Source organism: Bidens hawaiensis, unplaced genomic scaffold (genome assembly GCF_021521415.1).
Source record: "Bidens hawaiensis isolate Kalapana, Puna unplaced genomic scaffold, B.hawaiensis_p1.1 tig00022006_1, whole genome shotgun sequence".
Lineage (NCBI taxonomy): Eukaryota > Viridiplantae > Streptophyta > Magnoliopsida > Asterales > Asteraceae > Bidens > Bidens hawaiensis.
In genome coordinates this window covers 326,850-354,685 of record NW_027493412.1, presented here as the reverse complement: position 1 = coordinate 354,685, position 27,836 = coordinate 326,850, and the positions used below count along the sequence as shown (strand labels likewise).

The following is a 27,836-nucleotide window of genomic DNA, read 5'->3' as shown; positions in this document are numbered from 1 at the left end:
GGCCTGGAACTTTTCTAATAGTTCCTCGAACCCATCAATTTGCCCTGTCGGCAAGCTCTCGAACCATACTCGCGCTGCGCCCGTGAGGCAGCGGGCAAACATATGACACCATGTTGGCATCGTCCAGCTCTCTAGGTTTCCCGTGTTATAGAAACCTTGCAAAAAGTCATCTGGATCTGTCGTGCCATCATATTTCCCCAGACCACTTGGCATCTTGGTCTTGTGCTGGATGGGAGCCTGCGCGATGCGCGCAGTAAACTTTGAGTGTTTTACCAGGATGGCTGGTCTGTAGGGTGTGGTTACGTCCACTTGCCCTCTGACCGGTGGGCTGTATGGCATGTGCAGATCCGGATCTGCTCTGGCTCCTGGCGCCATGTTCACAGGCGCGCGGAGCTGCGAGCCTCCTGCATGAGTATCCCTTGTCTTTCTCATGCTATGCACCTCTTCATCACTGAACTCTGTGTGTGCAGTGTGAACAGAATGCCCTTCTTCCGGCGCGCGCGGCCTTTTTGTGGGCTGCTTCTCCATCGCTTGCCTTTGTGTTTGGTCGGCTAGCTTCTTCTGTTTGATCATTTCAGTGTACTTTTCCATCAGACGCCGCTGCTCATTTATGAGCCATTCATTCGGATCGTCTGCTTCATCTTCTGGACCCATTGGTCCCTTCAGCTTCGCGCCGGCCATATTTTGTAACGTGTGATCGTCTGGAGGAGTTTCAGTCTGGCCGTGAGGGGTTGTGACGAAGGGACGGTTGCTGGTGGTACGCGTAGAATCACGCGGAACCCTCAGAACCTGCTGTCCGTCGTTAACACCCTCACGTTCAATATCCTCCAGAGCTTGATCAACGTTACGAACTCCAGAAACCATGGTGATTGAATTTTTTAGATCTGGATGAGATCTGATTGCCGTTTGTAACAGTGGATGGCGCCAATGAAGAAACGTGGATCTACTCACTGGTAGCAGATCTACTTTCCTCGGGTGTGATTAAACTATTTCACCGATGGTTCTTCTGGATCCGAGTTCTTCCACCTACAAAATGAACAGCGCCGTTACTTACCCCTCAGAAAGGGACAGAGGGGTCCTCTTTGGGGTAACCCTCCGGCGTGAGAATCAGTATCTTTTGGAGAAGATAATAATGTTTGTAGGTAAGTCAATCTCAAGAGTATTGCTGAATCGCTGAATACCCTTGATGATGTGACTGTGTGTTTTTCTGTAACTGACTGTGAGTGAATATAATTCAATATGATTGAATGTGATATCACTGCTTGTAACTGTCAATGATTGAGTGTGAATGAATGTGTCATCAAAGTGGAGTTGATGCTGTATTTATAGTGCTAGGGTTTCCACTGGTTGGGCTCAGCCTCGTTGGCCTCCTCCAATCGCACTGCGCCATGTGTCCTCTGGGACACCTGGCGCTTTCTCGTTGGTTGTAATCATGTGGTAGCACATGTGTCATGCTGAGTTGTCGACCTTTCATTTGGCAGCTGTCAACATCAGCATATTCTTACTCCTTAAAAAGATGCCTTCTAGAAGATTGTCTGACGTGCACAATCAAGGTTGCCCTAATCCTGATTTGGATAAGGACGAGGTTGATTATGTGCACGTGTGATATGCGCCCATCCTGAGGATGCGCGAAGTCTTCTTTTTATTCTCACGCGCAGATATTTCATGCGCAGGTGTGATATGCACGAGCGTGTGATATGCGCCACGCGCTGGTGCGCCACGCGCATATGTGACGCGCGAGCATATGTGATGTGCAAGAGCATGCGATATGCGCCGCGCGCATATGTGATGCGCGAGCATATGATGCCTGAGCATGTTTTGTATGCGCCATGCGCCTGGGTTTTGGCTTTGTGCCTTCATAATGTCTTTATCTTGTGGGTTGACCCGCCTCGCCTTGCTTGGTGTTGAGGCGGGTACATACCTCTTCATTAGGATTTGGATCTGTGGTTACTCGGTGCATTGTGTGGTTAATGTGGTGCTTTTGGTGATGGAGTATGTAAAGAGGAATGATATGAGTGAGAGGAGAGTGCCAACGGATCCGAATGCATCGGTTCCTGGTATGAGTAGCGGTTATTCGACGAACAGTGACGGAGGAGATCTACCTGCAGTTCCTCCGACTAGGTTAACTTAATACCGTTTAATTTAAGTATAATCAGTTAATGCTGCTTTAAATTTTATATCTAGCGTTATTAATTAAAATGAAATTGCTATTTGTATATGTATTTGCCTGCTGTAGTTAAGTAATAAGTGTACTCTGTTCCTGTTTATTGGCCAAATTAGAAGTATGACATGCTGATTAATAGAATAGAATCATAATTATATTATAATTGTGTTTAAATATATGTGTATATCTCAGAAGTTATGTTCTAGGAATAGTTTGAGATATTATCTCTTGTAAGTATACAATAATATGATTGTGAATTGTGATTGTTAGGTCTATTACTAATTGTTAAGCTTATAATTTAGGCTTAGTTAGAGAAGATCATATTAGAAGCTTGAACCTGTATTGGATCAAACAACATCCATGGATGATTACACTGATTGACATCCTGAGATTGAATAGTTTCCTGGTGTAGCCAGGGAAGAAAGGTTTAAGATGGAAACTGTTTCAGAATAAGTAACAATTTTGTCAACTGCATATATTACTAATGCGATTATGTCTTCATGAATCTGAGTTTTATGTGTAACTTAAAGTGCAATCATGCTTTAGAAAATAGTTAAAAGTCATGTTCATATAACGAAGCGGGAGATAATTAAGTAGAGGCTTGTGGACTCCTGACTTAATCACCAAGTATCTTTTAAGTTATGTTCTAGGAATAGTTTGAGATATTATCTCTTGTAATTATGCAATAATATGATTGTGATTGTCAGGATTATTACTAATTGTTAAGCTTATAATTTACACTTAGTTAGAGACGATTATGTTAGAAGCTTGAACCTGTATTGGATCAAACAATATCTATGCTGATTGAAATACTGAGAATGAATAGTTGCCTAGTGTAGCCAGGGAAGAAAAGTTGGTCTTAACTGTTTCAGAATAAGTAACAAATTGGTCAACTGTGTATAGTGTATACTACTAATGTGATTAGTTCTTCGTAAATTTAAATTTTAGTTATAATTTAGAAATAGTTAATGTCATATTTATATAACCAAGTGGGAGATAATTAAGTAGAAGCTTGTGGACTCCTGACTTCATCACCAAGTATCTTCTAAGTTAACAGGTTGGTTAAGTTCAACATGAGTATTGAGTAAGCTAATTGTTTATTGCAGTTTATGGATTTGCTCAGAAGGTACATTCTGTTTTTAATATGATACATGTTTAACCGCATAAGATTTTACATGCTTCATAAAGGTGAAAAACTAATTTAAGTGGTGTGTTTGTGGTAAAAGTAACACTTTAAGCTGCTAATTAAGCTATTGCATATGTGATGCTTCAGGCATGTCCTAGAAAAGTAATATATTTGCACCGCAATGCATCTGTTTCCTTTATCAAGTCATACTAAGAATGTCGAGTTTAAGCAATTTTAATGGGATCTCAAGCATGAGTTTTCAAGTGTCATATAGTGAATCAGATGGGAGGAATTTTATATAGGAAACACGATCATTTGAGTAGGATTAAGGGAACAGATGCATATCTTTAAGTTTTTTTCTTCACAGTCTAGCTATTTGTGTCATTGCCTGGCCTTTTGAAGCAAGCTAAATGTTTATGCAAGGTCATTAATCTGATATTTGAATTAACCGTCATCTTTGATGTTTTTGCAACAATAGATAATCCATTTTCCCACAAGAATCACAGCATTATTTGACAAAGTGTAAAGCTTATGGAATTAAAGTAGTTGATTATTATGATTGAAATGCCTAAAGCCTAATGATGTTTTATATTTTCAGATGGGATTTGCTTAATACAGGGGTCTCTTGTTTGTGGTGGGTGCTTGGATTCATTTTGATGATGTGTTACAATAGTAGTGCCACTCCATGTCTATTCTGGTATGTCTTGAACCAATATTATAGCTTTGTGTTCTTTCATAAACAGTCTAAAGAAAGGTTTTATAATGATGCATGCTTTAAGCTATTTCAGCCTTAGTTTCTCAAAACTTATTTTAAACCTTTCTATTTGATTTAAGAAGCTTTTTTTAAATAAAAAAAAAGTAGTGGTTGAGAATTTCATAAATTATTAGGACTGCATTACTGCAAATGAATGATCTGAGCTTAAGCTCGACACAATAGGGGTTGTATAAGGTGTCAACATGAACGATATATTAATATAATGAAAATAGTAGGATCAGTCATGTATGTGTTGGTTCTTGCCTCTTGGGAAATCTAATGAAATTTGTGTTTATTTTAAAGAATAGAGGGTATATCAGTCCAAAAACCTTTGGGTGTTGTTTAAATTCCTTTTTATTTTTTCTTACTTTGGTTTCAAATGATGGCAGGTTGACTGTGGCATATTTGGCTATGGACGTGTTCTTTCTTGTCCTTGCAACTGTTGTCTTTTGTTCAATAGAGTGAAATGGCTAAGGTTGACGTCTGGTATGCAAATCACTTGTGGCTTCAAATGAACAGGATTAAAGAGTACAGGTAAAATCCTAATGGGAAACATAATCTTGAATAACTGAGCAAAAACCACAATAAATGATAGCATCTTATAGATGAACTATTGTTACATACTATTACTACAGTTAGTTTCTTGAATCATGGTTCTATATTGGCTGAGTCTGTGCATGATTACCTTCTTTTTTACTATATTGATTGGTTGAAAATTAAGAGAGGTCATATAGGTCAACCAAAGAAGCTTCAATTTTTATGAAATAGCTGCCTAGAGTTCTTATGCACCAAATAAGTTAGTAATTTGTGACATGAAGGGCACGGTTATGAGTAACCGCTCCATACATTGTAGGTTGGCGGGTCAAACACCATTCGTACGCAAATTTCATGTCAAACACATGAGCCAAAGTACCATAGGTGTATTTGTGGATGACACAAACTTAACACGTTTAACCCAAAAATAAGTTTAATAATTTAATTTTGTTTTTGCGTCTTGATACTTCAAAAATACAAATGTACTTATGTACTTGTTTTTTGAGCAATTATGTATAAACTGTGCCAATTTTTAAAAAAATAATAAATTTTGATATAAGAGATGCCTTAAGTAGTTACATAAAACGTGTTACACCGATCCCAAACCACACATGTCGTGTCACAAATTGTAACCCTTAAATTTGATAATGCTACTTTTGCCCATCTTAAGGGATAAGTCACTGAAAACTATTAACGTAGAGCCACACGGAAGTTAAAACTCTTATTTTTATAGATTGTGATGACTGTGCGTAAAAGTCTATCGAGTTCAACAATAAAAAAAAGTTAAAACAAAAGAAACTTGCAAAAACGGTCAACCGGAAAGGTCTTTCCATGTGTGCTTTGGTGGCATACAACCTCTTAAATTGCATGGCCATCAACACCACCACCACCGTCACTGTGACCGCTACCCGCTTGAGCACCACCACCACTTAACCAACGCGCCACCACCACCACCACCGCTTGACCACTACCATCGTCACCACCGCCGTCTCTGCCACCACCACCGTAGCCAATTTTTGTAAGATTTTTAATTTATAATATTTTGAGGTATGGGTATTTTTTTGTTTTGTTTTTTGTCATTTTTAGTACGTTTCTTTTCAGACCCTTGAACTTATTTTTTTAAGTTGTAAGGGACGAGGGGTTAGATTTGTTGTCTAAGGTTTGTTTTGTGAAAACGTGCCAACACAACCCTGCCATGGATGAATACATACTCATTTTGGGCTCCAATCAGAATTAGGTATCATCTCATCTCATATATAACTTATGTTGGATTCGTAGTTGTATCATCATTTATTTATTATATTATATGGAGATCGTGCCATGGCCTCCCTAGATTCCGTTATTGTCAATGCCAAGGTTTTGCACGAGGGCGGCCATCTATCCCAAATGCCTCATACCAGAATACGCGGTTTCAATGGTTGGTGTCTTTTTTAATATATAATGTTCTAGAAAATATCTACAGCTACCTCATACTACATACAATCTTTGCTATATTTCAATCTATCCATTAATAAATGTATTTTATTCATACTTTGGATCTAGAACTACTTAATTTCCGTTATTAACCACAACTTACTGGGATCATTTTTAGGACTCTGAATCATATTACATGATTATAATTATCCAAACATGATGATGGATTAATCAAACATAGACAAGTGCTTCAAAGTTCTTAGTTCCAAGATTTTAATAAAGAATCAATGTTTCTGGACAAACTAATAATTAACTGTCAAGGATGACCTTTTGACTCTTAACCTTGTCAACGTGCCCAATAATCCTGTTTAAAAGGCCATGATAGCTGTAAACAAACATTCTAATCATTGTTTTATCTAATATCTGATACTTATCTATTTTATTATACATCATCAAGTCAACAGTACAAGACAAAACCAGTCAACTGCCACATTCTCGTTGCATATATACATCTCTATACCTGTTTTAGCCATCTACAGTACTTCAAACATAGCTTCTTTTGACACATCAACACCAATAATTCTTTTCACTTTCCATTTATTTGCAAGAAAAGAAATAATGGAATTCTTTAGTGGAACATACTCTAGTGAAGAAGCTGATTTTATGTCACATTTATTTTCTACTTTTTCAAATAAGTTACCAAATGTTTCCACTTCTCAAGATTCTTCTGCAATTTGGCCACACCATAATGAGCCATCATTGTCCGTTTCGGATGGCGGTAATAATGTAATGTTTCCCACTTCAAGTGGCGAAAGCTATCTCTCGCTTTCCTCTTCAGGTGGCTGCCAAAAGGGTGCTTCTGTAATTCCATTCATTCCAGCAGCAGCCGAACCGTCTGCAGAGTATAACAGTCTGTCCCCAAATACAAGAAAACACTCTTGTAATGATGCAGATGTATGTTCACATGAGTTAACTTTGTTTTCTTAACGAATAATATTAATGTGATCATCCTGTAACAAGTTCTGATAAATGTCGTATAATGTAGGTCCATACGAGTTGGAAAAAACCAAGGCTGAGTAAGAATTCGAAAGTCAACGTATCTGGAGTTGATCATGATGTTACAAAGCTGAACACGAATGGCAAGAAACGAGCATGTAACGGGTCAGCAAATGATAGTCAAATTGTGTATGCTAAGGTAGGTAATTAACTAATTTCATATGAATAAATGTTTTATTCTTAAGCTAATCTAATAGTTTAATTTTATCTTTTGCAGAAAAGAAGAGAGAGAATTAATGAGAGGTTAAGAATATTACAGAACCTTGTTCCTAATGGCACAAAGGTAAGCAGCTATTTGAGTTATATATGCATTTTTTTAAATAATATTTTAAAAGGAATATAATGATTTTTTTGGTTATGAAGGTTGATATTAGCACTATGCTTGAAGAAGCTGTTTGAGCATGTGAAATTCTTGCAACTCCAAATCAAGGTGAGTAAACAATATTGAAATGAATTTAAATAAGTTAAATTGATAACAATTTGTTAAATAAATTTATATTTGCAGCTTTTGAGCTCTGATGATCTATGGATGTATGCTCCTATCGCGTATAACGGGCTGAACCTCGGGCTCGATGTGAAGCTACCTTCACCAAGATGATGCACACCTCTTGATTCAATATTGATATTTTTATGTTTAAGGTTGTCTTTTTTGGAGTGTTTTTGGTTGACATATAGTGTCAAAAATTCATCTTTAAAGAATGCTTAGCAAACGGTAGCCTGTTTATGGGCATGGATGGCCCCACTATATAGGTTGCGGAGTCAACCGACCCCGCATATTATGTAACATATATTACGGTTTTTCACGACTCTGAGTTTTTTTTCAACTTACTTGGAAAAGATCAATCTGCATATGTTGCATTTGAAATACAAAATGAAAAAAAAAGAGTTTCAGTTTAATTTATTACCTTTTTATGTTCATGATTTGTAGCTTTTAGTTTACTAGTTGCAACGACAAGGTATCATTATTTATGTGTTCAGACCCTACCCGAACTGCGTCGAGTTTAAGGCTTCATTATTGAAAATCAAACCAGATGAAAAAAACAATTGATTTTTATTAATACATGACTTAACCAAGGATTTGAGGATGGACAATGTTGTCCGGTACACTAACTTTGTCTACCTTAAAAGTGACACTACTAGAAACATTTGTGACGGGTTCTACCGCGGTAACCTCATACCGACCATTAAACACCGAAACTTGAGACATCCCATTACTATCCGCTACAACTTCAATGTTCCCGGTTCTCCATTCTTCCATTAACCGATCGATTTAATCCCCAACCGGTGTGTTCTCTAGTTTTTCATTGGTCATACACATGACATCACACCCGTCAATCGATGCACCCGTCCATATTATTATTGCCTTAACTGACGTGTGACAAAACGACTCCCTAAGTATTTCCTCTAAATAAATAACCTGAAGTTCACTTCTCGTTTTATTATCAAGACCCGGGTCCATTTTAACATCCAACTCGGTTAGCCATATCGGTAAACCGGTTTGACTTAACAAAGTCAACGCGTTTCTAACGTAATGAAGATCGATCGGCTCGGCACCATAATGACATTCTAACCCAATTCCCATTTTAATGTCACTATTTCCCGGGTAAGCCCGGATCTTCTTAAGCCTTCTTAAATACTTCTCGGGCCGGGCCCACTTATCGTTCACGTTTTCTGTCGTGTTAAACTCGTTCATGTACAACGTCGTGTCGGGGTCAATATTATGAACCCGGTTATAAAACATAGCCGAGGCATTTTTCCCGAGTCTCTTTTCAAAGAAGTTGTGGTGTAAATTTTCGTTCATAACGTCCCAACCGACTAAACGCCCTTTATAACGCTTAACTACCGAGTCAACTCGTTTGTTTGCTGCTTGTAACAACTTTTCAGGTGTAAGTTTTCTAACCCATTTTTGTTGGTATTTAACATCATCCCATAAAACTGTGTGGCCTCTAACGATGATCCCGTGTTCATCAGCAAACTTTAACATGGCGTCCGGGTCAGTGTAATTTTCTTGACCCGGTTTTGGTTCGGTGTAGTACAATTTTAACTCGTTGTGGAAATCAGCAGCTGTGAATTTGGAAGCAAACCATTTTTTGTAGGCTGTGTTATTGAGGATTCTATGAGTCATACCACAGCCCCAGTGGAAATCTGAAGTTTGTTGCTTTATGTAAAGTTTAGCGCCTTTAACCGCGGTTTTGTTCGGGTAAGTTATGATGAAGTTTAACTGTGTTTTACGTCCCTAATAAATGGAATGTAACATTAACATAAGTTGTAATAACATGTGGTATAAGTTGATTTGTATTCTACTAAATGTGGTTGCTAAACTTGGAAAAACAAATGTAAATTAATGAAGTTAATTGAGCTAATGGTACCTATGGTTTTATCATATTGCATCTTTGGCTCCCATGAAGGAAATGTTGCAAACTTAGTCTAAACATTTGTAAGCGTGTTGCACGTTTATCCCTTAACATTAATGCCTGACGTTTTTAACGATTAATGACCCCATGTGCCCTCCACGTGAGGGCAATTCAGTCTTTTTAAATTGCAAACATATTACTATCTCCCCATATATTGCCGTTCGTTTGATTTCCTTCAACATGCCATCACATCGTTCGGCGTCCATCATCATGCCGTCAATATTTCAAAAAATTCTTCTATCAACATAAAATGGCAAATGTGCAACCCGCTCTTTAACCATTTGGACTAAGTTTGCAACTTTTCATTCTCGAAAGAGGGGGGGGGGAGGGGTTCAAACATACAATATGATCAAACCACATGAGCTATTTGGGCAATTAAGTCTAAACTAATGCTAGGATTAGAATGATTGAAACTTGATGTATATTACCTCATTTATATTCTTTTGTTGGTAAGATCTCCATTCTTGTTTGGTGTATGGACTAAATAACGCGTTTTCGTCGAACTCTTTAACCGTGTTTTCTTCCTGCATTGTGAAATATATGAAAATTAGATTCTTGAAGTAGCTATACAATAATAAAAAAAACCCTTGTAAGGTATTTTGCATTATTGATAAACAAGAGTATAACCAGGATAACTATTAAAAAAAAAACATAATCAAATCATATCTTGTAAGTGACATAGAATACTTGAACTTGCCTTTGTTGTTGCATAGCTATCCTCATTGATCTGGGCTCGAGTTATACCACCTGGATTAAAAAAGTGTTTAATTACAATAACAATATTATATGAATGATAAAACAAGAAGCAAGTGCATACACATAAACACACAGTATATAAACTACCTGATATCAGCAAAAAGCATATAAGAAGAAAGAAATTGATGAGTGTTTTCATTAGTTGAGTGTGATCCAAAAACAATGGGGTAGCTCAATATCTTATCTCTATGAAGAATATTTTACTTGAATTATTTTAGCTAGGTTATTTGTCCTCTTCTCAACTTTTTCTTATTATTTGGACCCCAGATCAAGGCAGCATGTGAACTATGAAAACCTTTTAAAAACCATAAGGATCTGTACATTTATTAAGTTTGAACGAAAAATATTACATTATTGATTCATAAAAACATGTGCCCGAATTGGAAGTATAGATATATTGTGATCTTATTTTTAGTTTTTTCTTAAGAAGGCATCAATTGGAATATGCCGCGGTTAAAAGATATATCTATACTATATATAATATACTATTGATGGGCAAATTAATACGTTTTTGTTTAAGTAATTTACAACCAAATATGCAAGATGTACAACATTAATAAGGGGCACAAATGTCATTTTAACATCAAATCTCACGTGTATTTGCAATGTCTTTAAAATAATTACAAGTTTCATCCCTTAAAATTACACAATTGGTCCATGGTCTTTTACATATATATTATTTTATTTTCATTTTTAACCCAACTACTCTCACGGTTTTTAAACGGTCATAACTTTTTCATACGTTAATATTTTTTAAAATAAATGACATCATAAAAACGAGCATTTTATTATCTTTAATTTGATTATCATATTGCTATAGTTTTCGAAGTAAAAAAATTATGCAAAAGTGTGTCTGGTTTGCTTTTGATGGTTTTTTAATTAAACAATGAGTCCACTTTACACGTTTTTTTTGTCGTCAAAAACCAAAACTAAACTGTTTCTAAATAAAACCCAACTAAACCGAACCATTACCAACGATTAGGTTCTGATTTAGTTTGTACTTTGATAAAAAAAATGAGTTTAAAAATTTAAAACAATAATTATTAATCTGCATATACCTTCACTTCAAACTAATCATCAACTAATACATTATTAAGAGAATCATACTATGAACAAATATAACTTTGGTCATATAAATAATAAACATTATTAGAATAAATAAAAGGTGAAATAATAATAAGAACAAAAATTATAAAAAAACCACTGGAAATTTGGATAAATTAAAGTTGTAATTGGCGAGTTTGCTCGTATGAAACAAAACTATGGTTAACTATATTTTAACTATATCTAATATATATTATACTAATACTAAATAAGTAAATAATTAACATTTCAATTGTACGGCCACCTCCGGTTTCAACCATGAAACCAAACTGGTGAATGATCTCACAGTTTTAAACGAAATAATGAACACCCAAACATTTGTTACATGATTATCAAAGCATGTGTTTCCAGTTTCCCGATGCATCGCGCGGGCACTTTTCTAGTCAGAGATAATATATTAATTAGAATTTTCAACATACCATAGGAAGTCTAGAGATTAGAATATTGAAAATTATAGGTATGAACTCAATAAAAGCGAAGTAACTTTCTACGGAGTATATGATTTCATTGTGTAAATATCTTATGCATACATTGTTTACACTTCAGGATGCCACAACTTGTACAATTAATAAGTGAAATGAATCTTTGATATAGTAAGCAAGCCAACAGATAAAATATACAAAAAGGCTAAAGCTAACGATGCAAAAATGCATTTTGGGGCATTCCGAGAATTGAACTCGGGACCTCTCGCACCCTAAGCGAGAATCATACCACTAGACCAAATGCCCATTTATTTTGAATGCTCATATAGATTATTAACAATAAAATTTAAAAAAAGAGAGACCAAAATAATGGGGCATTCCGAGAATCGAACTCGGGACCTCTCGCACCCAAAGCGAGAATCATACCACTAGACCAAATGCCCATTTGATATTAGATATTAGCAATTACTTAAATTTATTATTGTAATTCAAACTATATAGTTTATCGTTTACATTGTTTCTTGATTTACACGCATGACAAAGGCCAAAGGGTATCCCTAAATTACCTACAAAGTAGCTTTTATGGATGTTTAAAACTTAAAAGGCTCATCTGTAAACGAGCTGAGATGAGGGTCAAGTTAAGATCACTCGTTTAAATTGAGTAAATATATTTTTATTGTTTATAAGTTATAACCAAGTAGACTTCCAATGTTAATCTAAGGCTAAGTTTTACATTAATCTATACTTATTAGCACACTGGTTTGGTTCAGATTTTAGCATTACATTTGTTTATTAAATTTTCATATATTTAAAAAAATAATTTTTTTATTAAATTTTAAAAAGTAAATGAGTAGCTTAAGCTGAAATATAGACTTGAGACAAGCCTAACTAACTCGTTTAACTTCAAGCCTGAGCCAAAGTTTGCAAGGCTCGGTTCACTTTCTAAAAGGTCCTAGTAATAATACCAAACAAAACATGCAAATTAGGTTGGTATGGAGTCATATCGGGTTCGATTTTGAATGGCCTTAACCAAAATGGATATGAGTAAAAACAGAGTTTTTTTCAAAAAAAAAAAAATAATAATAATAACAATGATAGACAAACAAACAAATACACTATTTTGAGCTAAGGAGCAACAACTTTGTGAACCCATTTAACCAACCAATAACATTCCTTATGCATGTACAATTCAAATCATAGTTTTCATTTAAGTGTTAATGTGATTACAAAGCAAATATACATAGACAAAACATATACCTTAACTAACCATATATAGCTAACTATACTACCTAGCGCATATGTACATATACGCTATTAATACATATGCGCCGTTATTAACATATATGCCGGTATTCAACAATGCATCACATATAAAATTTGCTAAAAGTTAGTTATAATATCCTTATGAGTTCACCATTACAAGTGGTACCCTGAGCATCTTTAGTAGTCTCATTTTTACCATATACGGATGCTCTCGCATTCGACATTTCTCATTGAGACGTGTATATTGTTAACCCTGTTTTGCTAGATAAATTTCAAACGTAACTGAAAGAAAAAAGAAGTTTCATAAGAGTTTTTAATTGTTGCAAAATTCATGTCTTCATCGAATAACTCAAAATTGTAAAATTATTTCTCAAATGAAGCTTCAACCCTGTCAACATTTACAATTTAGTTCAATGTGGTGACACAATTAATAAAGGGGGGGGGGGGGGGTGTTTCCCTCAAAATATGTCATAAATTTTCTTTCTTTAGTTGTTTTTTTTTTCAAATGGTGCAAACCGGTTTAAAAGCTTAATCCCCAAACCTGTTCCAAAAGTAAAAGTTCCAAACCAGCTCTAATCCGGTCAATTAGGTCAGTTTTAAGCTGGTTCCATCCAAACCGGTTTGATTAGAGGTTTTGACTCAATTTCGAATTTAAACCGGTTCGGAAGTGCACCTATGCTCCATCCAGTAGAAAAACCCGGAAGTTGTTAACTATTTATGGCCCAATGTTGCCCAACTTGTCATGGTAAAATACCATATTTATTTACTCAAAATTAGATTGTTTTTAATTTTGCCGTCTGCTAGTTGAAGAAACGTGGATCTACTCACTGGTAGCAGATCTACTTTCCTCGGGTGTGGTTACGATTCTTCACCGATGGTTTTTCTGGATCTGGGTTCTTCCACCTACAAAATGAACAGCGCCGTTAACTTACCCCTCAGAAAGGGACAGAGGGGTCCTCTTTGGGGTAACCCTCCGGCGTGAGAATAAGTATATGTAGGAGAAGATAATAATGTGAGAGTAAGGGAATCTGGAGAGTATTGCTTAATAGCTGAATACTGTATGTTACTCTGTATGATTGTGTGACTGTGTTTTTGTATATCTTTCCTTGTGGAGTTGATGCTGTATTTATAGTACTAGGGTTTCCACTGATTGAGCTGAGACCAAATTAGGGTTTTGTTGGCCTCCTCCAATCGATTTGCGCCACGTGTCCTTGGAGAGACACCTGGTGCTTTTTCATTGGTTATAATCACGTGGTAACCCATGAGTCATGCTGAGCTGTCCACCTTTCATTTAGCAGCTGTCAACATCAGCATATCCTTATTCCTTAAAAAGATGCCTTCTGGAAGGTTGTCTGACGTGCACAATCAAGGTTGCCCTAATCCTGATTTGGATAAGGACGAGGTTGATTATGTGCATGTGTGATATGCGCCCATCCTGAGGATGCGCGAGGTCTTCTCTTTATTCTCACGCGCAGATATTTCATGCGCAGATGTGATACGCACAAGCATGTAATACGCGTCACGCGCAACTGTGATATGGGTGGGCATGTATGATGCGCGAGCATGTGATATGCGCCGCGCGCGGATGCGCCACGCACGATGTGATATGCATAAGCATATATGATGCGTGAGCATGTGATACGCGCGAGCATATGTGATGCGTGGGCATATGTTATGCGTGAGCATATGTGATATGTGCAAGCATGTGATGCTTGAGCATATGCGATATGCGCTGTGCGCATAAGTTTTGGCTTTGTACCTTGATAATATCTTTGATTTCTAATGTCTTGTATATATCTTGTGGGTTGACCCGCCCCGCTCGATGTTGAGGCGGGTACATACCTCTTCAAGCCCCCCCAGTCTAATGTGTGTCTTATCTCGCGCGAGCGCGGTAAGATAGATATTAGACTTACTGATTTGGTCTTTTAATGGGGTTTTGTCGTTTTCTTGGTTGTTTCCGTCGTTGCGCGAAGTTCTATCCATTTGGTTGAAACGAAGGGTCCAAACACGTGGTTGGTTGGTGGTGACGTGCGCCGGAAACGTGTCAGACGTTTCGTGTGCTCGAGGTGCTACAGTTGCCTTTCATGTCCCCTCGCACAGCTGTCTGGAACACGTGTCGCGCTCGCATTGGTTTGCACCTGCGAGTGGGGGCGCGTCTCTGCTCCGTGGCAGTTCCGTTACGTTTTTGTGTCCCCTCAACAGTGTTAGGGACACGTGCCGCGCCCGTGTTGGCTTACACCTGCGAGTGGGGGCGCGTGAAATCCGATCAATTGCCAATTGTCTCTCTCCTGTGCCTATAAAAGCAGGCCCTTAGGAAAAATTTTTATCTTCATCTTCATTGTTGTGTACTCTAAAGCTTCTATCTTTCCGATTTTCTGGTTATTGCTTCCAAATACCCTGTTATCTGTTGCTGTTGTTATTGTATGTCTGATAGCTCAGACTCCTCTAACCCCTCAATCACCTCTATTGCCTCTCGAAGACGCCGTGTGAAATCTGTGGTGATGTCGACATTGAAGCAAAAGGGCAAGGGGAAGAGGGTTGTTGAGACCACATCGGAGGAAGTAGGGAGGACCAAGGCCACGAAAAGGTGGAATGAAATCCCCTGCAAATTGAGGCAGGCCGATCTCGACAGCCTCATCTCGTCACAGGGTTTTCTCCCTGTGTTTGGCTGCATGTTGCCTGTGGCCGGGCAAACGGCGGCGGACCCGCCTCCCGGCTATATTTCACTGTACACCCATTTTTTCACCCACTGCAACCTTCGTCTTCCGATGACAAGGTTTGTAGGCGCGGTGTTACGTTTTTTCGGGATTCATATATCCCAAGTCCATCCGTTTGGACTTGTGCGCATGACTCATTTCGAGTTCATGTGCAAATCACAGCGCGAGGAGCCCACCCCTCGGCGCTTTCAATTCTTTTACAAGCCCAAGATCCAAGATTCTTGGATCTCCTTTATTCCTCGCAGTCAGAAGGTTAAGTGCAGCACCGTGTCATTCAAGAGCCTTCATGACTGGTCTGAGAGGTTCTTCTACATCAGGGCTGGTGTAATCCCCATCCGCATGACGATGCGCGCGATCGATTCTGCGCCCGCGGATACGGATGTTATTAAGAACCCAACCGGCGCCTGGGTTAAGAAACTGACCGCCGAACCATCCCCCGCCAAGAAAATTCGCGAGGAGGCGCTGGTGGGGGTCGGCATGAGTAAGCTGTGGGCCGACAGCGCGCTTGAGCCCGTTATCCAAGTCGACGGGTTGTGTAAGTTTATTTCATTGCTTTATTTCTTTTTCTGCGCGAACATAATTCTTTTTGCTGATATCACTTGACTTGTTTTTGCGCAGTCACCAAGGATTATATCCACGCCGCTTATGATGATCAAGTGGAGGGTGGCTCCGTCGCGCTTGGCGCTGGGGAGGTTGGTTTCCCAGATCGGTTCGATGACATGTTCATCCCTTTGGATCTGGAATTTGACTTTGATAGCGACGCGCCTGGTAAGCCTTCGCACTTATGCTTATTCCTTTAGAATACCAAAGTTTATTAACAGTTCTGTTGCTTGTATTTGCAGATGCGCTCGAAAACTACGAGCTGGAGCTCGCGGAAGAGGAGGAGGAGGAAGAGGAGGCGCCCCTACTAAAGCGCAAAGCTAAGGGGAAATCTGGCGCAGGGGGCAGTAAGAAACAGAAGAAAGATGACACCCCTGTCGCTCATCCCCATGCTCAAACGAAGGGACCTGAGGAAACCCAGGTGTTTACCACCAAGGTTTCTTTAGCTTCCCTGCCTGTGAAAGTGGGCAGACCTCCTGTCCACTTGAGGTATGGTGGCGTGACCTCCTCCCTTCGCGCGGCTGAAGAGAGAAGCAGTGTCGCGCCTGCGAAAGGTATACTTTGCTTACCCATAATGGTTCAATGAGGGCGATTCTGATTGAATTATTATTAAATCTTTTCGCATTTGAATGTTTGCAGAAACGGCGACGGTAGCAGATCAGCCGCAGGCGCAACAAGGTGCTGAGGCTGCGCCGGGGGCTTCTTCGAAGTCCCCTATTCTACCCTCAGAAAAGGGTAGAATGAACTTTATGGCGATGTTCGCCGCGCGAACAGAATTGCGCCAAGGTATGTTTTGCGCCATTGTCTTCTGAATTTTTTGTTTTGATCAAGTCATAAACCATTTTATGTTGTTGATTTGTTCATAGGAGTTGTAGCTGGCGTACAAGCTGCTGGTGACACTCCTGGCGCCGTTGTCGGCGCCGCTGGTTCTGCTCCTGCTCCTGCTAGTGCTGAGTCTCCCCTTATTGGGATTACAAAGGAGCAGGAAGCCGTATTGCGTGCCGAACTGGCGGCGTCGAGACCTCCCTCGCCTCCTCCTACGCGCAGCCCTCTCCGCGAGACTGGTTTGGAGCCCTCCAGGTCGCAGGAGAAGAGGCCGATTGAAGAAGATGAGGAGGATGAGGGAGCTCAAGCTGAAGACTCCTTCGGAGTCCGTGCCAGCCCTGCAATGCCACAAGACTTCGCAGCACAAACTTCTGGTGGGGCTGGCGCTGACTTTTCTGCTTCATCCCCGCAGGTATGTTTTAATTTGTTGCTCCGCTGCGCGTACTTCCATATAAGTATGTTTTTATGACTTAGAACATTTCTTGTGTTTTGTAGGAAGGTGACCACGTTTACCGCCCGAGATGGAATATTAACGAAGACAGTTCCTTCCAATCCATGGGTGTATGCGAGGACTTCTGGGCTCATGTCGTGCCTCCTACTGAAAGGAGGTATCAGGAGGGGCGCACCCGCGCTGACTTGCTCAACGATCACATTTTCGCTGGATCGGCTTTCTTTGCTGCCTCCCAAGAGCTTCATCGTGATTATATTAAAGTACGCGATGCTCTTGTGGCAGCCCAGCAAGAGGCTAAGGTGGCTGCCTGGAACCTTTCTGATGCTCGCGCACGAGCTGAGAAACTCCAGGCGGAGCTCAGCGAAAACCGAGCAAGTGCCAACACCGCCTTTATTAAGCGCGGGCATGAGCTCCAAGCTGCGCGGGAGAAGCAGCAGGTGGCGGAGGACGAAGTTGCCAAGTACGCGCGGAGAGTGCGTGTCTTGGAACAGCAGGCGGAGGCGCGTGACCAAGCTATCGTCCAGAGTATCACTGAGAAATCATCACTGGAGAGTGAGGTTGCGCGCCTGAAGAAGGAGTTGGCGGCCGCGCAGGCCGATAGAGATGAGGCCTTGGCGACGGCAGCGTCTAGCCAGGAAGCACTTGATGCTGCGCAGGCGGAGAAAGAAAAAATTTTGGCGGCAGCAGCGTCTGATAAAGAGGAGCTAAAAAAGATCAAGGAAACTGTTGAGTTATTAAACTCCCAGGTTCCTGCCCTCGAGACGTCTGTTGCTGGCCTTGCGTAGGAACGCCAATGGCTGGTGTCACAGGGCATGACTCGTTGCGCTTTGGCGATGAAATATTTTGCCGAGTTTCAGGCCCTTGTGATGGACTGCAATGCTGCCGCGCGCTTGGTGGGTCGAGCTGAAGGGTTTACGGATGGCTATGAATATGGCATGTTGAAAAAGAACCCATCCGAGTACCCTTGCAAGAGCGACGCGGCCTGCGCGGACATGGCAGCGGTGGGGGAGAAGTATATGAATACTCCCATCCCCATCCTTGTGCAGGTACCTTGACCTTAATGAGTTTTTCTTGATTAATTTTCCAAGTGTTTTGTACTCAATACTTTTCTAATGATTTGCAGATAGCTGCGCTTGCTGACCAGCCCGACCTCGGCGCGCCAAAGAAGTTACTTGATGAATGCGAGAGGGCTGGTGGCGATGATGGTGGCGCGGGGGATGTTGCCCCTGCCAGCGGCTCTGGCGCGGCGAAAGAATCTGCTCCTGACACCGTCGTGATAGAAGACTCCATTGAGGAGGAAGAACTTGACTATGGTCAGTTTGGAGATGAGGAGCGGGCCGCGCCAGATGCTGCGGGAGATGATGAGGGTGATGAAGTGGCTGACGTCGACGTGGAGACTTGAGAAGCCCTTCATCTTTCTAATTTTTTTTTTTGTTTTTTGTTATACTTGTAATTTGTAACTCATCACACTTGTAAATTTCAATGCTATGGAATGAAATTTGTTTTCCCTATTTCACATCTTGCGCATTTCCATTCATCTCTTCATGTTTGCTTGTATAGATATAAGATATGCTTGCACGTTAAAATAAGAACAAGGTTGTAAGGAAATTATTTACTTAACCATAGTCCTATTTTGTAAGTGGTTTCGCAGTATCTTGTTTATGCTGACACGCGCTATGACTTTTCACTATTCCTTTTTTGCGCGTCGTTGTCGCGCGTTTTTTATATGGAATTATGAGTTTTAGCCATTACATGTCAGCATGTGTTACTCAGATATCCATTATGATTCCGCGCGCGACCTCGACCTGAGACCTTAACAACTATGATTTGGCATGTACTTTGCCTTAGTTGTGTTTAGGGATTTTTATGATCAGGCTGCGCGGGATGTAAGATGGATGTTTGTGAGTGTTTTGAGCTAAGGCTCTTTGTTTTGGGCTAAGGCCCTGACGTTTTTAGAGTTAAGACTCGTTAACGTGTTTGAGCTAAGGCTCGTAGGTTTGGGCTAAGGCCCTGACGTTTTAGAGTTAAGACTCGTTAACGCGTTTGAGCTAAGGCTCGCGCATGTATATTTTACTTCGTTTTATTTTGTTTTGAAGTCAATATAGTGTTGTCATATTGCTCCAAATTAATAATGGAAGTGTGAAACATGTATGCAAAGGTAATAGAACAAATATTGAAAGATTGCGCGAATCATCATTCATGATGGCTTAAAAGCCTTGATTGCATATTTGAATTTTTACATGAAGCATTTTCTAAGCTGTGCTGCGTTCCACGCGCGCGGTATCTTTTTTCCATTCAAATCTTTTAAAGTGTACGCGCCTTTCCCCAATTCTTCTGAGATTTGATAAGGTCCTTCCCAATTGGGGGACATTTTTCCTGGGGGTATTGCGCGGCTAGCTTCATTGTTTCGAAGGACAAAATCATTTTTCTTGAAGTGGCACTCTTTAACGCGCTGATTATAATATTTTTCCAGTTTTTTCTTGTATTTGGCTTCATTGATGATAGCCGCTTCTCTGCGCCCTTCAAGCAAGTTGAGGTCCAATCTTCTTTCGCGCTCGTTATCAGTCTTGCTCATCATGAGTACCCTATGGGATGGGCATCCAATTTCTGCTGGGATCATAGCCTCTGTCCCATAGGTTAGGCTGAACGGGGATTCGCCATTGCTAGTTTTGCTTAATGTCCTGTGCGCCCACAGTACATTAGGTAACTCTTCGACCCAAGAATGGGATTCTCCCTCCAACCTTTTCTTCAGCCCATTTAACAAACTTTGATTCGAGCGCTCCACTTGGCCATTCCCCTGAGGGTGGTAGACCGAAGTGAAGATTTGGTTGATGTGCAATTCTTTGAGCCAGCTGGATATCTTCCTGTCAGTGAATTGTTTGCCATTGTCGCTCACAATTTCCATAGGAAGGCCAAAACGGCAAATGATGTGGCTCCAGATAAATTGCTTCATCGCCTCAGCTGTGATTTTTGCTAGTGGCTTGGCCTCAACCCATTTTGTGAAATAGTCTACCGCCACTACCAAAAATTTCACTCGCCCTTGCGCTTGCGGCAGGGGCCCCACAATATCAATGGCCCATTTGTGGAAAGGCCATGCGGAGGTCACTGGAATCAAGTTGTTCTTTGGCCGCATGGTGTTTGGCGCGTAGCTCTGACATGCCTTGCATTTTTGGATTTCTTTTAACGCATCCAAGTACATGCCTGGCCAATAGTAGCCTGAGCTCATTGCCTTGGCAACCACCATGCGCGGGCCAGCGTGTATTCAGCAGATTCCTTCGTGAATCTCCCTAATCACATAGCTTGCTTCTTCAGCATCCAGGCATTTCATGAGCGGTCCAAGATAAGAGCGTCGATATAATGTACCATCAAGTAGTTCATAGTTCTGCGCCTTGTGTCTTATCTTTCTCGCCTGTGCGCGATCGTCCGGTAACTTCCCCTTCTTCAGGAATTCCATAATTGGAGTTATCCAGGATGAAGGGGTTGTATGAATTACAAGGACAGATTGCGTTTGCACTGACGGGTTGCTCATCACTTCCACCCTGACATCTTTGCCAAAGTGATCAAAATTAGTTGATGCCATCTTACTCAACGCGTCAGCGGATTTGTTTTCGCTGCGCGAGATGTGTATGATTTTGAAGAAGTCAAACTGCTCAACGAGCTTTTTTGCCTGCTCTAGATATAGAGGCATGGTGTTCTCCTTGGCATCATAAAGGCCATTGACCTGTGCAGCTACCAAGTAAGAATCAACATGGGCCTCTAGCCTTTTAACTCCAAACTTGCGCGCAATGCGCAGACCAGCCAGCAGGGCTTCATACTCAGCCTCATTGTTGGTACTCTTGAAGTCCAACCTAATAGCATAAGTATATTCATGATTATCAGGGTCCACCAGTTTGAGGCCTGCGCCGGACCCTTCGCTGTTGGAGGCTCCATCAGTGAACAGCCTCCAAACATCTTCTTCATCATTTGCTCGCGGAGGGTCTACCTCGCGCTGAGCTTCTTCAATCTTTCCCTCTGGGATTTCCGTGATGAAATCCGCTAAAACTTGACCCTTTATTGTTGGACGGGGCTTATAGGTGATCGTGTGTTCACCTAATTCCAGCGCCCACTTTGTCAGCCTTCCGGAGAGCGCGGGGTGTCGCAAGACTTGCTGGATGTTGTAACCTGTCAGAACTTCAATAGGATGACCATTGAAGTATCTATGAAGCTTGCGCGACGCGTGTATTAGTGACAAAACTAACTTTTCCATGATGGAATAGCGCGTCTCAGGGTCTGTCAGCATCCGACTCACATAGTATATTGGCGTTTGGATCCCCTTGCGATCCACCAATAATACTGCGCCGATGGCGCGGTCTCCAGCTGACAAGTACAATGTAAGGGTTTCGCCAGGAAGTGGAGCTGTGAGCGCGAGCAGCTTTATGAGACATTCTTTTATCTCACTGAAAGCTTGCTCAGCCTCAGGCGTCCACTTGAATTGGCTCTTCTTCAAGCAGTTCCTCAAAGTGTTAACGAATGGAGTAGATTTGCTGGCGTGGTTCGCTAGGAACCTGTTGATTGACACCAATCTACCATTCAGCTTCTGAACCTCTTTCATGGTGGATGGTGAAGACATGTCAAGGATGGCTTCCACCTTTTCAGGGTTCACCTTGAAACCATCATTAGTGACCATTACACCAAGAAATTTCCCCTCTTCCGCGCCGAAAGTACATTTGCTCGGGTTGAGCTTCATGTTGACTTCCGTTAAGCGCTGAAGAGTTTCCTCGATGTCTTTGAGCATTTGTCTCTCCTCCCTGCTCTTGATCACCAAATCATCAACGTAGACTTCTAGATTTCTTCCGATTTGTTCACTGAAAACCGAATCCATAAGTCTCTGATAAGTGGCGCCCGCATTCTTTAAACCAAAGGGCATTTTTGTGTAACAAAAAACACCCTTGTCGGTTCTGAAGGCAGTCTTGTCTTCGTCTTGTGGTGCCATTTGAATCTGGTGATAGCCTTTGTAGGAATCCAGGAAACATTTGAGCATGAATGGCGCCACGGAGTCCACTTTTGCGTCGATGTTTGGGAGGAGGTAACAGTCTTTCGGACATGCTTTGTTGAGGTCCTTGAAGTCAATACACATCCTCCATGACCCGTTGCTTTTCTTTACCATCACAGGATTGGCTACCCACGTCTGGTATCGGATCGGGCGGATGATGTTTGCGCGCAACAGGTCCTCAACTTGCTCATTCATGGCCTTCGCCTTTTCATCCCCCATGATTCTCTTTTTCTGAGCAATTGGCTCCACCGACCTGAACGTGTTAAGAGAATGTTGCGCCAAGTCTCGCGAGACCCCAGTCATATCGGAGTGTTGCCACGCGAAGACCGACGTGTATTTTGTGAGCAACCTTTTCATTCTCAATCTCGTTTCGTCTGAAATGGTAGCGCCAATTGTGACCGTTTGCTCTGGGAATTTTGGGTTTAAAATCCACTTCTCTGGCGCATTGTCCGCCATTGGAAGTTTCATTCTCCCTTCCCGCGGCGTACTTGTCACTGCGCACAAATGATCGCGGTAAACGAATGTTACGCCTGTTGGTGTAGGGAACCCCAATGCGCCGTGCGCTGGCGAGGGTATAGCATTAAATTGGGCAATCGTTCCCCTACCCAGGATCATATTGTGGCATGACGTGGTGGGCAAGACCAAGAAGTTGACAACTTCGGCTCGCTTGTGCTCATCATCCCCCATAGTTAGTTCAAACTGAATTTGACCTAGGGGATGGATGATTTCATTTGAAACACCACAGATTGGTGCGTTCACAATTTCGAGCCGCGCTTGGTCCGCCGGGTCTAACTTTCTGAAACATTGCTCATACATAATGTCAGATTCGCTTCCAGTGTCCACCAGGACCTTTGACACTTCGTAATGAGCAATGTGTGTGGTGATGACGAGAGGGCTGCTGATTGAAGGGCCTCCCCTGATTCTTGGGAAGATAACTTGCTGCTCGCGCCAATCTCCGTGGATTTGCGCGCTTCTCTTTTTTGACGTCTGCCCTTGTCGTCCCCCCTCAGCCACACAGATTCTTTTGTATTTCTTGCTGGCAGAGGCTCCTTCCGGTTGCTCATCTTCTATTCTTGGGTTTTTCACCAAGTGAGCCAGCCTGCCTGATTTTACATCCTTCTCGATCGCATCCTTTAAATGATGGCATGCGTCGGTGTTGTGGCCCGGGGACTTGTGAAATTCACAATATTTGCCACTGTTTTGCGGTCCCTTGTAATGTAGTTGCTTGGGGGGCTTGAATTGGACATTCTCAGTACTTAACACCTGTGAAGGTGTTTTAGTGAGGGGAGTCCATATTCTTGGCAGAGGTCTGCTAGGATCTCTGCCGCCCTCCCTCTTGTCACCCTCCCCGCGATTACGAACATCTTTTTGGGGCTGGGGTGAGCTTGGTTGCGTTTGCTTTTCTGCGGAAGAAAAACTTGTTGGTTGCAACCTGGACCATACAGAGTTCTGTTTGGCCCTCTTCTCTTTGCTGCGCGGTGATTCAACCTGATGCGCTCTTTCTCTTGCCCTATCTTGGGCAATCTGTTTTTCATTTCTCGCGAAGACTCGCGATGCTTCCATTAGTTTTGCCCAAGTGGTGGGCATACCATCTCTGCTTACGAGAGCTCGGCGGAGTTGATCACTGCGCGCGCCTTGTATAAAAGCCACGCGCAGGAGTTGCTCAGTTATACCCCCGATTGCCAGAGACTCCTGATTGAAACGAGTGATGTAGTCCTCAATCGTTTCATCATTCCTGCGCACGCAGTGCATGATGTCATCAGGATCGCGCATGTGTCTGCGCTGCTGTACGAAGTGGGCTTGGAACTTTTCCAATAGTTCCTCGAACCCATCAATTTGCCCAGTCGGCAAGCTCTCGAACCAGACACGCGCCGCGCCCGTAAGGCAGCGGGCAAACATGTGACACCATGTTGGCATCGTCCAGCTCTCTAGGTTTCCCGTGTTATAGAAACCTTGCAAAAAGTCATCTGGATCTGTTGTGCCATCATATTTGCCCAGACCACTTGGCATCTTGGTCTTGTGCTGGATGGGGGCCTTAGCGATGCGCTCAGTAAACTTTGAGTGCTTCACTAAGATGGCCGGCCTGTACGGCGTGGTTACGTCCACTTGCCCCCTCACTGGCGGGCTGTACGGCATGTGCAGATCCAAAACTGCTCTGGCTCCAGGCGCCATGTTCACAGGCGCGCGGAGTTGTGAGCCTCCTGCATGAGTATCTCGCGTCTTCCTCATGCTATGCACTTCTTCATCACTGAACTCAGTGTGTGCAGTGTGAACAGAATGTCTGTCTTCCGGCGCGCGCGGCCTTTTTGTAGTCTGCTTATCAAGCGCTTGCCTTTGTGTTTAGTCGGCTAGCTTTTTCTGTTTGACCATTTCATTGTACTTTTCCATTAGACGCCGCTGCTCGTTTATGAGCCATTCATTCGGATCATTTGTTTCTTCTTCTGGACCCATTGGTCCTTTCAGTTTCGCGCCGGCAAGATTTTGTAACGTGAGATCGTCTGGAGGAGTTTCAGTCTGGCCGTGAGGGGTTGTGATGAAGGGACGGTTACTGGTGGTGCGCGTAGAATCACACGGTACCCTCAGAAACTGCTGTCCCTCATTGACACCCTCACGTTCAATATCCTCCAGAGCTTGATCAGCGTTACGAACGCCAGAAACCATGGTGATTGATTTTTTTTATGTAGATCTGATGAGATTTGATTGCCGTTTGTAACAGTGGATGGCGCCAATGAAGAAACGTGGATCTACTCACTGGTAGCAGATCTACTTTCCTCGGGTGTGGTTACGATTCTTCACCGATGGTTTTTCTGGATCTGGGTTCTTCCACCTACAAAATGAACAGCGCCGTTAACTTACCCCCCAGAAAGGGACAGAGGGGTCCTCTTTGGGGTAACCCTCCGGCGTGAGAATAAGTATATGTAGGAGAAGATAATAATGTGAGAGTAAGGGAATCTGGAGAGTATTGCTTAATAGCTGAATACTGTATGTTACTCTGTATGATTGTGTGACTGTGTTTTTGTATATCTTTCCTTGTGGAGTTGATGCTGTATTTATAGTACTAGGGTTTCCACTGATTGAGCTGAGACCAAATTAGGGTTTTGTTGGCCTCCTCCAATCGATTTGCGCCACGTGTCCTTGGAGACACCTGGTGCTTTTTCATTGGTTATAATCACGTGGTAACCCATGAGTCATGCTGAGCTGTCCACCTTTCATTTAGCAGCTGTCAACATCAGCATATCCTTATTCCTTAAAAAGATGCCTTCTGGAAGGTTGTCTGACGTGCACAATCAAGGTTGCCCTAATCCTGATTTGGATAAGGACGAGGTTGATTATGTGCATGTGTGATATGCGCCCATCCTGAGGATGCGCGAGGTCTTCTCTTTATTCTCACGCGCAGATATTTCATGCGCAGATGTGATACGCACAAGCATGTAATACGCGTCACGCGCAACTGTGATATGGGTGGGCATGTATGATGCGCGAGCATGTGATATGCGCCGCGCGCGGATGCGCCACGCACGATGTGATATGCATAAGCATATATGATGCGTGAGCATGTGATACGCGCGAGCATATGTGATGCGTGGGCATATGTTATGCGTGAGCATATGTGATATGTGCAAGCATGTGATGCTTGAGCATATGCGATATGCGCTGTGCGCATAAGTTTTGGCTTTGTACCTTGATAATATCTTTGATTTCTAATGTCTTGTATATATCTTATGGGTTTACCCGCCCCGCTCGATGTTGAGGCGGGTACATACCTCTTCACTAGTAAGTAGATAAACTAATTATACTTATCTTTAAGCACACATTTAATTCTAGGAAATGTTGATTTTAGTGCATATATATTTGAGTGACCGTATGCAATATAATTTTGATTTTAGTGCATATATGTTTGACCGTATGCAATATGTTGTATTTATAATTTTATTTATTAACTTTAGCCACCCTATACAAATTTAAAACACTAGCTTTAACTGTATAAAAATATGAAGACAAATAAAACTAAGAATTGCAATGATATGTGTGTTTTTAAACATGGAGTGATGCTCATCTCATTTATTTTTCTCTTAGTAACAACTTCAGATACAAAATATTTTACATAAATTTGAAGTTCAAAACCACTTGGGCATTCCGAGAATCGAACACGGGGCCTCTCGCACCCGAAGCGAGAATCATACCACTAAACCAAATGCCCAACTGTGCTTTGTTGTATGTGGACGTAATTATAATCGTCCAGTCTTTATAATAAGGACAACTGAAAATTGGTTTTATTGGCAGGCTTGTGTAAATATGTATTCCGATAGATATCAATGTTAATGGTTAAGCATGATGAGAAAACCTCATGTTTCAAGTATACATGTGTGAATGTGACCCACCTTAAATATTTGCTACAGTTTGTGTTTTAGGTTTTGCAAGAAACATGTTATATGTTCTAGCTGTATATTTAAATCTTTATAGTTTGTGTTTTAGACTTTTAGGAGACATTAGTCGTAGATTCAAATATGATACGATTATACGAAGTCCTAGCGTCAAAAGATACTCTATAATTTCAATGTTTTAGAGAGCCCACGGTCATGAGTGGTTGTCTCATATGCGCCACTCTTTAAATGGGACTGTAACTCATTGATATACCTTTCTAGTTTGTGCTATGTTCCCCTTTCTTTGCTTTATGTGTATTAATGTCATATCTTTTGAAAGGGTATGGTTTTCTCCATAAAATGTTTTATTTTGCTTTATGCCATTATGTAACTAGTTTGATGTTGAAGAGGTAGGTCCCAGCAGAGCCCAGTTGGACCCGCAAGACTCACCTTAAACAGGGACGTCTGCGCAGAAACCAACTGGATCCGCAGGACCAACCATGCTCAGAGACGTGACGTCCTTACGCGCAGTACGCAAGCTGGTCCCGCAGGAAATGCCTCCCAATGGTGAAGGACTCCGCCTGTCCCCGCAGCCTCGGATACAAGCCATTAGGGAAGGCCACCCGCGCAGCAAGGCTACACGCACAAGGCACTTAGCTCTCAATCACAGTGTCACCTGAAGGAATGAGCGAAGCCGGGAACAATCCCGCATAAGGGCGGGAGGGGGAATACTCCCGCCCAAATAAGCCAGTCCGTACGATACGGGAAGATCTTCTGTACTGTACCTGACGAGGTATGGGAAAAAGATCTGACTAAAGATACGACAGCTTATGGACAACAG

The 27,836-nt window shown here is 41.7% G+C and overlaps 3 protein-coding genes, 1 long non-coding RNA gene and 3 other non-coding genes across 7 annotated transcripts; 2 read left to right on the top strand and 5 right to left on the bottom strand.

Moving 5' to 3' along the window:
- The first annotated feature begins 1,943 nt into the window (after positions 1-1,943).
- On the top strand, positions 1,944-4,935 carry LOC143564464 (E3 ubiquitin protein ligase RIE1-like). Its single transcript, XM_077051737.1, has 3 exons — positions 1,944-2,121; positions 3,889-3,987; positions 4,434-4,935. Exons 1-3 carry the CDS (start codon positions 1,988-1,990, stop codon positions 4,507-4,509), a joined length of 309 nt encoding a protein of 102 aa, XP_076907852.1. The 5' UTR covers positions 1,944-1,987; the 3' UTR covers positions 4,510-4,935.
- LOC143564465 (uncharacterized) lies at positions 4,145-4,521 on the bottom strand. Its single transcript, XR_013140875.1, has 2 exons — positions 4,413-4,521; positions 4,145-4,320 (listed from the first exon to the last, which is right to left on the bottom strand). It is a non-coding gene; the product is annotated as an uncharacterized LOC143564465 (long non-coding RNA).
- Positions 4,936-6,609: 1,674 nt separating the features above from the next.
- Positions 6,610-7,645, top strand: LOC143564479 (uncharacterized). The gene is made up of 5 exons (XM_077051747.1): positions 6,610-6,945; positions 7,037-7,186; positions 7,265-7,330; positions 7,411-7,440; positions 7,553-7,645. Exons 1-5 carry the CDS (start codon positions 6,610-6,612, stop codon positions 7,643-7,645), a joined length of 675 nt encoding a protein of 224 aa, XP_076907862.1.
- A 238-nt stretch (positions 7,646-7,883) lies between these two features.
- On the bottom strand, positions 7,884-10,599 carry LOC143564463 (endo-1,4-beta-xylanase 5-like). Its single transcript, XM_077051736.1, has 4 exons — positions 10,305-10,599; positions 10,155-10,208; positions 9,890-9,981; positions 7,884-9,283 (listed from the first exon to the last, which is right to left on the bottom strand). Exons 1-4 carry the CDS (start codon positions 10,354-10,356, stop codon positions 8,318-8,320), a joined length of 1,164 nt encoding a protein of 387 aa, XP_076907851.1. The 5' UTR covers positions 10,357-10,599; the 3' UTR covers positions 7,884-8,317.
- Positions 10,600-11,977: 1,378 nt separating this feature from the next.
- TRNAP-AGG (transfer RNA proline (anticodon AGG)) lies at positions 11,978-12,049 on the bottom strand. The gene has a single exon. It is a non-coding gene; the product is annotated as a tRNA-Pro (tRNA).
- A 65-nt stretch (positions 12,050-12,114) lies between these two features.
- TRNAP-UGG (transfer RNA proline (anticodon UGG)) lies at positions 12,115-12,186 on the bottom strand. Its single transcript has one exon. It is a non-coding gene; the product is annotated as a tRNA-Pro (tRNA).
- Positions 12,187-26,760: 14,574 nt separating this feature from the next.
- Positions 26,761-26,832, bottom strand: TRNAP-CGG (transfer RNA proline (anticodon CGG)). The gene has a single exon. It is a non-coding gene; the product is annotated as a tRNA-Pro (tRNA).
- Positions 26,833-27,836: the final 1,004 nt, after the last annotated feature.